Source organism: Alligator sinensis, unplaced genomic scaffold (assembly GCF_000455745.1).
Source record: "Alligator sinensis unplaced genomic scaffold, ASM45574v1 scaffold97_1, whole genome shotgun sequence".
Taxonomy (NCBI): Eukaryota; Metazoa; Chordata; order Crocodylia; family Alligatoridae; genus Alligator; species Alligator sinensis.
This window is the reverse complement of record NW_005841921.1, coordinates 2,374,411-2,386,742: the sequence shown is the minus strand read 5'-3', so window position 1 is coordinate 2,386,742 and position 12,332 is coordinate 2,374,411. Positions and strand designations below refer to the sequence as shown.

The following is a 12,332-nucleotide window of genomic DNA, read 5'->3' as shown; positions in this document are numbered from 1 at the left end:
AAATGGACTCAACTTTCAGCATTCATATCCAACTCGTATGTGGAAAATCTAGAGGGTGAGTTTGCTTACAGAAATGCTTCAACATTTGAAATTGGAGCAGAAAAAAACAAGGAAGAGAAATACATTATAGTAGTCTTAATATCTACAGATGAAAAGTTCTCTATAATATCTAAGTATTACTATAATCAGACCTGTATATTTTCTAATATCACAGCCTTGGATGTAGACTTCATCCCTTGAAGCAAAATTGCTTCACCAACTCATCTTTAATAATAAATGTATATCTATCCCTTAAGTTGATGAAGAAAAGCTTGAAGACAGATATAAACAAATTATTTTTCCAATGTAATTCAAAGTAAACTTCACTCAAAAACATGTCTAAAAGTACTGCAAAACCTAATATTCTGTGAGGAACAAGGCTTGTGATTACTTTTTTATAAGTTAAGTAGACCCAGGTCTCAGAGTGTGGCCAGAATGACTGGTGCCGATTTAAGTAAATCAGTATTTCTAGAATAGTTTTAAATAGTTTCATGGTAAATCAGGTTTGTCATTTAGATAAATTAAGTTGAACAAAGTGAATTGCAATACCAGCCTACATATAATAATTATGATTAAGAACTTTATAAATACTTATGAAATACTTCATAAATACTGTCTAGTTGGATATACTATGTAACTGAGAAGGAAGTATTTTACACATTTCTTAGAAATCCATCAGCCAGTTCACTTTTTCTTGAAGAATAAGATAATTGTGCATTGTGAGTGTTTGTGTTAAAATACTGGCACTGCTGAAAATAGGCAGAAGGCTATTTGAGTCCTGGTCATGCTTACTTATCCCCACTTTTCCTGAAGTGTAGCTTTCTTTCCTGTATACATACATGCCTAAAATTCTAAATTTAGAGATTTTTTAAAATTGTGCTTTCAGTTATTTTTCCACAGAAGTTTTTGTTTAGTCTCATCCATTTATTTTGAATAGGAAATTCAGAAATAGTACTTTGGTCAGCTTGGTTAGTATTCCTACACAACACAATTTAAAAAAAAATGCAGCTTGTGATATCCACATTGGTTTAGTGATAGATAATTGTACAAAGCTATCACCAGGCAATAGATAACCCTGACCGTATCTATATCTTACTGGCAGAGCAGTGCTAACAGTTACAATTCTGAAATATGGTACATATTTTGATACATTTTAAAACACTTATCAGGATGGCACTTCTAATGGTAGTTAGAAAGTAGTAACAATTATTTGAGGGTTTGTCCCCAAAGAATCCATTCTTAATGCACTGTTGCAAAATGTCCTTTCTGAATAGCAGCCCGGGGATGAGAATGATATAGCTTGGTTCCAAACATTCTGGTGCCTAAGTTTTCATTGGAAGGGCAGTCCCTGTAGAGGCTTGGTAGTGAAGTCTCCTTCATGAATGCTTCAGTGAATTTTCTTCAAGTACAGGCTACCGGTCAACTTGACCAAGTACTATGTAATTTTTTATTAAAAATGTGCTTGGCCTACTTGTTACCACCTGCAGAGGACACTGGGGGTTGCCTTTGTGGTATCCCTGAGAGACAGAGCTTTTTGGCACTTGCATAACACCATCTTAACATGGTTGCACCACTTCTAGTTTATAAGCCAGCAACTGTGAAATAGGTGCAGCTTATCTCAGCCTGGCACTGTCTTGTATGAGAGATACTCTGGGTTCTCTCCTTTTTTTCCCCATTGTCCACAATGGTAGATGTAGTGAGAAGATTTAGAAAGAAGTAGACTGGAGAACAAAGCCTTTAAGAAGGGACTGTCTGGGTCCCCTCCCTTGATTCAACATCCACAGAATGCCTTTCTCAAGAAATCTTTTCTACTTAGAGCTTACTTGGGCTGTCCTTTGCTGAGGAAACATACACCCACCTCTATCTACTTAATCTAAGCCCCAGTTACTACTGAATGAAAATAACATTTCCCAGATCCAAAACATCCTGTTCCTCAAAAGATATTTTGACTCCCGAGTTAACCCTGTCTCTTCTGCCTCCCAGGAGAGCTGTTAAGTCTCTCAAGATGTCTTCAAGAGATTCTTGACATTCCAGAGGTTGCACAGAAATAACAAACTAACATACATTCTCCATACAGTAACTCTAGGCAGAATAATGGTGTGAATTAGTGAGGTTTTGCTCAGGCCTGCTGAGGTATTCTGACACACTCCAGCCTCTGTACCATGTACTTCAAAGAGAACAGAAAGCAGATGGAAAACCAGCCACACCCCACAAAGAGGTTAAACTACATTTGTCAGCCTCAGACCACTAGTTCATTGATAGTGCAAAAGGTTCAGGAAAGATTCTAGCAGGAAGGAAATTTAGGAACAGCAACAAGGACCTGAAGGGACTAGATTTTTTTGTTTGTCGTGAGTTCTGTTCGACAAGCATTTAAATGATGATGCACAAGTCACAAGCCCTGCTCTAAAAATACACATGTTGTATTTTTGTAAAGTGTTCTTTAGAGTAGAAAGCCAGGTTTAGCAACAGGAGGAACTTAACACCCTCATCCCTGAACCAGAACCTCAACAGGCTGCATTTGCCATTCGATACAACTGTAAGGACAACATCAGGTATCAACATGGAGTACTCTTCCTGGCCCAACGTTTCTGATGTCCCAGGAGTTGTCCAGCCACTACAGAAACTTGGCTTTGACAGGACAGAGCTGATTCATAGCAAGGCATGGCTGTCTTGAAGTATAGTACAACTTGTGTTCCCTAGATCTATGTATCACAAACATCCAAGTAATTACATTTTGTCAGCAATGTACAACTGTGTGTCTATACAGTAATAATACATAAAAATAACTGTGGTTTTTACAGTCCATTTAACTTAACCAATAACTTTGAAAACTGAGGAACAAAGAGCTTGAAGTTTGGCACATGCTTAAAGCTGAGTCATGTTATAACTTGCTCTCAAGGCAATGGTTAAAGGGCCTGCTCTGTAAGATACATGAGATAGCAACAGACACACCTCGACTGTTCTCCTGTTTGTTGTACCAGGGTACACAAAAATCCTGTGGTATTCTTCTGGGAAAAGATGCATTATGCCCAAATGCATACATATCTGTTTTTAAAGCATTTTTGTTTTGGTGGAATGTATTTCTATTTTTGTTTTATGGAGGTATGAGAGAGAAGATGGGGATTGTACATTTATTAATGCAAGAGCTGGAGTTGGTGGTCTTTTTCCGTATTAAATTTTGTAACCCTTTTATTTCTTTAAACTTTGTTTAGTAGGGCTTCCAATGCCTTTCAGGCCAGAATTGTAACTTTTAGGCATTCAGAATCCTGTATCTGTTTGTTAAAATGGACCTGCTCTGCCTCTGAGCTTCTGAAATCATTGGGTTTTAAGTGCACCTATACACATGCAGAGAACCTGCTCCTACGTGGTATAATTACAGCATGTTGAACCAGACTCAGTTAATTGAATCTAATATATGAGATGCTGCTAATACATGAGATGCTGGAGTCTGCTGGAGCACAGTAATTACTCAATTAATTGAATCTGCTGGAGCATAGTAGTTACCATGCTCCAGCAGACTCCAGCATCTCATGTATTAGTGTCCCTGCACTGAAAATTGGTGTTGGAGGTGCTTTAAAGTTAATTTGGCAAGCTTTAGCTAAAATGACCCTGCCACTATTTTTCAGTGCGGGGATACTGATACAGGAGATGCTCCAGGTGCTTTAATTAGAGTGCCTCTCAGAGCCACACTAATTCAAAGCCTCCTCCCCCACTCCCAGAGCACATGTATAAATGCCCTAAAACACTAGTAGAGAGCATGCTGTTCTTTCATGAGTTGATGTAAGCCAAATTCATTTGTTTTACCATGAAATTGCCTGTAACTGAAGAAAATGCTTCAAGGTATAAAGTGCATTCTCTTCCAAATTCTATAGACTTCATTTTTTTTTCAGACCTTTCCAGGAAACTGTAGAGTAAAATGGTTTCTCTAGGAAAGGGTGGAGTAGCAGAAACTCCTTTTCAACAGCTAGGGAGGTAGGTGTGAGAAATTCATCCTACCAGAAAGGGTTTGGGAAAGAGCTAGGTATTTTAAGCATATTCAGGGTTCAGCTACACTTAGCGTAGAAACATGAGTTGTGCCAGCAAAACCTTCGATGTAGTCAGTTTATAACAACAAAAAGGTATGTTTGCCAGTATAACCTATATCAATTAGATGATTAAAATGAACTAGAGGGACATAACTACTTTTTATGCCAGTATAATGTATCTTATACTAGAGCTTCTGCTGGTACGAAATGCATATTTCTGATATTACTATAGCATCAAATGTTGAAGGCTGGATCTGCACCAGAAACATCTCTTAGTTACAGGATGATGATGATGGAATATTGCACTATATATAAATTACTCTTATGCTGGCAGATTTTAGGGATGGTGGAGCTATCAATCTGCTGTTAAAACTGGCTTTGTGGTACACTCAATAATCCATTAAAAATATACAAATAAAGAAGCTAACTGGTAAATATTAAACAACCAGAAATAAAAAATACTAAAAGGTAAATAATAAATAATGCAATACTTTAGCAGCTACTACACCACACAAACAACTTTTGTATTCATAATATAAATGTGATTTTAAGCAGTACAGCTTTAATGCTACATGGCTTATGCTATTCAATTAGTAAATATTGCCTTGGGGAGCTCTCTAAAATATCTTCCAACAGAATGGTGATCTATACAAACAACAGCAGAGACCAGTTTGTTTTGATGTTACTAAATGCAAAATAAGCCATATATCAAAACAGAGGTAGTGACAGTCTAACTTCCAAAGAATAAAAGGATTTTAGATGTATACTTGTGTTTTGTTTTATTGCTCATCAAAGATTTAACAGTAATGAGCAGCTGCATTTTCTGATTTGTATTATTAAAAAAAAATTAAAAACTCACTATATACAGTGTACACAAAAACAATAAGATATTGCTGGGTGCTGATGTTAGGTTCATGCAAGTACCACTACTCCTTTTGAAAGAGACATTAAAATCTGTAGGACTATGCTACTAATAGGAGAGCACCTCGATTTTTTGGAAAGTCTCATGCTCTGCAATAGCAGCTCCTTCTATGGTGATACAAGAATAATAATTCTAAGTACTTTATGAAGGTCAGCTACAGAATATAGGGCAAAAATATTTATGAATCAGTGTTTTGAGATTAGTTTTTTGTTCAATACTGTCAGTTTACCAATACAAAACATTTAAAACAGAATTGTTTCATATGCTAGAAAGGAATAAAAATAAATTCAGTTGAGCTGTGTCCTGTATCTTGGTACCCACAATATATCCTTTTATAAGCAAATCTGTTGTCTTTACAACCATGTAAAATTTCCATTATAACTACCTTCCTCACTTTCAGATTACAAATATGAATTAAGTAAATCATTAATTGAAATGATGGATAAACTGTAATAAAGGTAACTTAAAATAAATTACTGAGTGTAGAAAACTTAAGTGAAGTGTGTAAAGAGCTATACTGTTTATCTAGCATGAGAGTATTCTTTTCTTGTTAGCTCAAGCAGCATTGAATTTCTTTATGAAGGATAACGTTGATTAATCCTTGAACAAGAGTCACTTTGTATGGCTGCATACAAAACATTTCAGTGGTTTTCTGTTCTTCAGATTTAGGAAATCATGTATCTGTTTCTGTATCAGAGATACTAAAAAGTAATTTATAAAATGGAGCATGTGCAGGGTAAGTTCTCTACCTTACTCAAATGCCTTTAAGTGCATAATGAACACTTACGCAGCTAGACCAGAGTTCTCCAACTGGTGATTGACATAAGGCCCTGGAGCACCTGCTGCTCCTCCAACACTCCTCCCATTGCTCCTGTTGTTATAGTAGCTGGTGGCTCTGTGCTCCCCCCTCTCTTCTGGCCTCCAGCCTCTCCTTCCTGCCCTGTTCCTGGGACCAGGACAGCACAGTGTGGGGGAGGGAAGGAGGAGGAGGAGGACATGGTTGGGGAGAATATTTGTTGCCTGTGCATTGTGCACAGGTGGGGAAGAATAGCCAGGCTGCACGTGCAGTGGGGAACGGAGCCAGGCTGCCTACAGCAGGATGGAGTAGTGGGTTGCTCACGCAGTGGGGAAGGACTGTGAGAAGGCTGCCCCTGTGGTGCATGCCTATGCAGCATACAGCTTGCAAGGCTGCAGTGCCCCCAGCACCCAGAAGTTAGACAGCCCTAAGCTAGGCAAAAAATCTAGTGTCCAGGTTGAAGACTCCACCCCAGTCCACCTTCATTCAGGAAAGGATATTTCCTACTGTTAAACTGTTTCCAAGAAGCACTCTAACAATTTGGAATCCCATCTGGCAGTCTCAGTTTGTTTGGTATTTAGATTATGGAGTCTTGAAAGTGAAAACTGAATTCTTAGTGAACAAGGGCCAGCCAAAACCTGCAGAGAGTATGCTGTTACCCGAATGGTGGAGCTAGCTTCTCTTGTACACTGACAGATGCAATGCAGTTTCCAGACTCAGAGCTCTTCACAGAAATCAGCTAATAGCAAGATCAGTACTTCTGCTATTTAGGTGGTAATGGCCCTGATTCAACCAAAATATTCAAACTGAGGTCAAAAGAACTATCGACACACATGTATGCCAAAGTGCCATGCTGAATGGGAGGCTGTCTGAAGTGCTGCCACTCCAAAGTTTGTAAATAAAGTTAGGTTAGGTCAGTTTGAATTAGGAATAGTCAAGATAACTTCAAAATATTTTGAATCTTTCATGTATTATTGAATGTCTAGTAGTGTCCCTTATCTTTGCAAATACTTGCTAAGTTTTATTTTTGATAATATCTAAAATTCCAAAGGAAGTACAGTTAATGCTTTGAATCCCTACTTGTTATACAGTTTGTATAACATCTTAAATATTACTGGTCTGATATTCTTTTTCATTGTTAAAACTGGTATTACCTGATTTTTATTAAGTGTTTTGGTATAAAAGTATTTAAATTTTCCTCTAAAAAATAAATATTTCAACTCTTGTCTTAAAATCCTGAGTTCAGTTCTGTTGGTCTGGTGAGGATGTTGTATTTTTCCAATACTTCCAATGATATTCTTTGTAAATTATTGTAGTTAAATGTAAATATGTTAATGTAAATTATCATATCCCAAAATATGTCATAATTTGGGAACAGACCTGCAGTTCTTTTTGAGCAAACATTCAAACTGAAAGAAAGAATTGGAAGAAGAGATAACTGTGTCTAGGGCTCATAATTCTGAAAACTTTAATTTTAGATTTTTTTTTCATAAATAGGATTGTGAGTTTAAAGTAATCACATTCCTTCTCGTACCTTCTATTTAATAGTAAATTAAATGGTGTATTGACCCTCTAGCATGTAAATTATGTTATTTATTTGATGATTATCCATTATTAGAAAGGCAGTATCTTTCTGATAAAAGATGAGAAACTTGTCTGTTTCTTGAACTTGACTTTGCAAGTCTGTTGAAGATGCATTTTTAATTAAGCTCAAGAGTTCTACAATAGATTGAAAAGAAGCATTTTGTTATTAAAACATTAGTTGTTGGTCTAGTCCCTGAATTGCTTAGAGACTTAGGAAATGAGAAGAGGACTGATCAGGTATGGCTCCTTGAGCCTGCCAGAATAATGCATCATGCAAAGTCAGTTAACATCCCCAAACTAGCACAGTTTAAGTTTAACTGCTGTTCATATTCAGTAAAGACCTACCACAGAAATAGCTGAGGAAGCCTGTATTGTACTAGTTTAGACTATGCCTCTGTGTTCATCAGTTCCCCGTTTTCATGAACCTACATTCACACCAAACATTTCTTTTAAAGGCAACATCTTAAATGTCTTCAGAAGCTGTCAGTAATAACAATGTAACATAATATAGAAATTCACTATAGCTTTAAACTTTCCTTTGCTAATGTTACCAAAATGTATTTTCATCCTCTGCATTACAGGAAAATTCTTTCAACTCTAAGCTAAGGGTACTCTGATAATTATTATATTTTTGGAAAAAGTAAAAGCAGCCAGGCAATAAGGCAAGTATGTTTACATTGGCTCTCAATGTTATAATTTTTGTTCTTTTTATTTTTTAGTGAATGAGATCATAGGAAGAGATATGTCACAGATCTCCGTGACGCATGGAGCAACAGTGGCCAGCCAATCTCCACATGTATGCCCTGGATCTCTGGAGACAGAAATATTGGATGAAGTCCAATAGTGGATAAGCTTACAACTAAACACCTAAGGAATTCTGCAGTTTTCTCTGAAAAAAATCTTTATCCCCCTTTCTTACACTTTTACTGTGCTTCCAACTCTGTGGCCTTTATGAACTGGAACAGCAGATCCTTGCATAGCCCTTTTAGTGGGTTACACTTTTAATGTGGAGTGAGAGCATTTTTAATTCTAGTTCCTCAGATGCTGTAAAAAGTGACTTGGTGAATGGACATAAAGAAGCAATGAGATGTTTTAACTGTTTAAACATTAAATGCAAGCTTTGCTTTTTTGCATTTGAATATAGAGTTCTTTTATATTGTAAGTGCTTCAAAAGTGTGGAGATGTTAGATTTGCTCTTATAATATTCACAGTACTGAATGTGAAAAAAAGATTTAATACGCATCTTCAGTGTGCTGCTTTCCCTTAGAAAAGGTAGTATAGTTGTAATTGATGATTTGTACACCTTTTAGTCATTTTGGAAAGCCTTTAAGCTTATATTGTTTAACAGATAATTTTTTACAATGAAATCTTCCAGAGGCAAAACATAATAGTCATCCTAAGCCAATGCCTTGGAAGCCATTCTGTATAAAATACTTTATAGTTTTCTTTCTTAGATTCATAGGAAGCAAAGCCAAATGTAGATCTGCACTTCTTTATAAAATGAAAATGTAATTTGATAGGCTACAAAGAAACCATTCCATCATGGAAGTGTTCGGGACAGAAATGACATTCCAAAAATTTATCTTTTATAACTTTATGGATAATCTTCCTGTGCTTTGTTAGCACAGACTTCTTACTGAAATACCGTTTTTCATAGAAATGTTATATTTGTAATGAGAGTTGAGAACTAGAATTTTAGAGTAAAGAACGTTAATGTCAAAGCCATGTTAGAAGAGGGTAAATTTTTCATATGTGAAGACAATTTAGGTGTCTGTTATCCCTATGGAATATTGTTTTAAGATCAGTGTTCAATGGCAGTAGTTTTCCATGCGCCAGGTAACTTGCTCACATTCATATTTTATATGCTGTCTAAACAATGCCACTTTGAAATGCAGTTGATTAAATTATATTATACACTTAAAATTGGACTGCTAGACACTTGAACTTGCTAAAACAAGTTTGCTGTGCTTTAACAGTAGTACATAAACTAATTTGCCCACATTTAATGGTAAATTTGTAAAACAGGACTTACTTCACAGTAAAATATGTAACACAGTGTCTTGTGGCATTAATCTTACAGATCATGTGAAAGGATGCATTTCCCTCATGTACTTACTTAATCTGATAGTACTGTTTACACTATACAGTTCTTAAAATCTTGGGCCCCTATGATTAGAAACCTAGGCAAGGACCCATAACTGCCTACTTAGGCCACATTATGTATTTCCCAAGAGGTCATAGTTTACAGACCTTTCCAATGGAACATACAGGGTGTACAAAAAGTAAGTCATATATATATATATATATATATATATATATATCTCAAAATAAGCTCCAAAGTACACTGTACTTCAGATTATTTTTAATTTATAGGACATTTTTAGTTCCTCAGTTGAATGAACCTTATGTTCAAGTGAAAAAAAGCAGCAAATACATTTGGCCTTAATTATCCAAATATAGGGAGGGAAGGGGGAATCATGCTGAAATTAGTTCAGGTATTTCAGGGAATTTTCAATAAATTTAATGTAGGTAGACATGTCTCCTCTATGTCTCACTTTTAGAGAAATTAATCTACCAGCTCAAGTTTTGACATTTTACTTATCTGATTTTATAGAAATGCAGTAAAACACAAAAGAAAAAGCCTTAAATTAACATCATTATTGAGGTCATTGTGAAGCCATTAAAGTAAATATCCATTTTGTGATACCTATGTGTTGACAAAGCAGCCTAGGGAAATTTTACATGGACCCTCTTGTAAATGAATCATCAATTTATTCACATGAATGTGAATATAATATCCTAGCAAAACTGTTAAACTAGAAATACCATGCCTTTATATTTGTTGGATCATGGACCTTTAGAAGACCTACATTTTAAGTGGATAAAATTGAAATTTTCTTCCATGAATTACTGTGTTTAAACAAATTAGTGGCTTTTAAAAATTCAACAAAGGGTCATTGTGTTGGGTGCTCAGAACTTTAAAATTTGAAATAAGTTTATGCAAGGCCACTTTACTTGTACATACATTTCTGAAAAACTGTACTCTGGGAAACTAAGCATCCTTTCAGTGAACGTACTGTAAAAATATATAAATCTCAAAATCCAAATAAGTTCTTTTTGGCAGTTCTTTAAAGGGTGATATTAAAACTATCCCTCACTGGTGCTTCTTTACTCTGTCCTCTACTCACATTAAGTTTAAATATCCTAAAAAGGGTTGAAGTGTTCAGAAATACAGCTAGTTATGTTTTTATAACACTTTTTGAAACACTGTAAGCTGTGTAACTGTCTTTAGACTGTGTGCTGGTGGCAAGGTGTGTTCCAGTTTTCATTAATGTACCAGATCTTCTGCATTAATCAATATTTTAGGGGAATTCTTACTTATGAGCTGTCCATAAGTGTGGGTTTTGTGCTCCTTACTGACTGGTACAGCCTCTTCTCCTTGCAAGTCCTGTTAGTGAGTAGCTGAAATTCATATTGTACCTAAAATATGGGAGCCCATACAATCCAGAGTTGCTATGCACTAAATCTTCTGATGCCTTTAAATACCTTGATGCCTGTAGACATAGAAATGCTTTCCTATTTAAAAAAATAAAAATATAGCTTTGGTTACTAAAGCAGTTTTGTATTTGCCTTGTAAAAGCTTCAATACAAGGGTCTTAATTTTTTTGGCTTGTGTGATACTATAGATAAAGACTGTTAATCTTGAGTAATGTAGTGGTATAAAAGCACACAATCTCCATTGGACTATGCAAATTTAAATTTATAACAGTACCCTGTAATTTGATATTTTGTTGGCATCCACTTTCTTGTCCATCTTTTTCCCCCTGCCATAACCACCTCCAAAACTCTGCTTTCCAGTTTGATTTTTAGATATTAAATCAAGGAAAGCCTCATTGATAAAATTGCTTTTTTCTACAAAGAAGGTGGAGGATCAATGTTAGGAATACAAATCAAAGAATGGTATTTAGCACATTAAATATGATCTATGAATAAGTACCATTTCTGAAATTAACCTTAAAACTGGCAATCAATCAGACTTCCTCTATTAAACCTTTCATTATATCAGTGGAACTGCCATTCTTTTTAAAACCAAAGATTGAAGAGATAAAATGACAGCTTGTTCTGATGCAAACAATGCTTTGAAACTCTATTTTTGATACACATAATGGGTGTCATTCCTTGAAGTTTGGAAATCATTCAGCAAATTGAAGTTTTATATTTAAAAATATGGGACAATAAAGATTAAGTTCTAGATGTTTACAGAGCCTTGTATTGTAATTTCATGTACATTTTGTATTTTAAACATTTTTGTAAGTTATGATTGCAGTGCTACTTGCAGAAATACAAAGGGAAGAACTTGCATTTTAGCCTCTTGAATCATAGTGTTGAAATAAATGATAAAATGCAAAAAATGTGTTATTTTTTTAATGAAATACATAACCTGAATGAGTGGAGCAGAACTGTTATTAATACTCTAGCCCAGTGGTTCTCGGAAGGGTGGGGATGGGGGGGGCGACAATTTAAAGGTTCTGGTAAAAATGGGGAATAGAGGTGCAAACCAGCTTTGGATCTCTCTCATTCTTGCAGTGGTGCCAGATTGCACCTGAGGCAGTGGTGGGGACAGGATGAAGCGCTACTGGCCAGTCATACTTTGGTGGTCAGAAGGCCCCTGGCCATGGGGGTTGGGGGGCAGCTGCTGCACGCTCAGCCTCTGGCCTCAGGAGGAGCTGGAGCAGCAGCAGTACAGCCACCTTTTGCAGACCCCCTAGACATGCTTCATGGACCCCCAGAAATCTAGGGGGAGGGGCACCCCCCCAACATGTCACCTGTGCCCAAAAGGCTCTGTTGTGTTACAACTAGCAAAATCTGCCCAATAGTGAAATGGGAATATCCTTGCAAATTAAGAATTAATGAGACTTCACAGAATGTGATGAGTATACATACATACTTTATCAGCACCCAATTT

At 36.1% G+C, this 12,332-nt stretch overlaps 1 protein-coding gene across 1 annotated transcript in view; it reads left to right on the top strand.

Moving 5' to 3' along the window:
* Nucleotides 1-11,792, top strand: part of NFATC3 (nuclear factor of activated T cells 3) — a gene marked incomplete at its 5' end in the record, with an annotated part of 156,718 nt that extends 144,926 nt beyond the window's left edge. The window contains one exon of the mRNA XM_025198422.1: nt 8,086-11,792. Coding sequence (XP_025054207.1) covers nt 8,086-8,210 — 125 coding nt within the window. The remainder of the gene's footprint in view (nt 1-8,085) is intronic.
* Nucleotides 11,793-12,332: the final 540 nt, after the last annotated feature.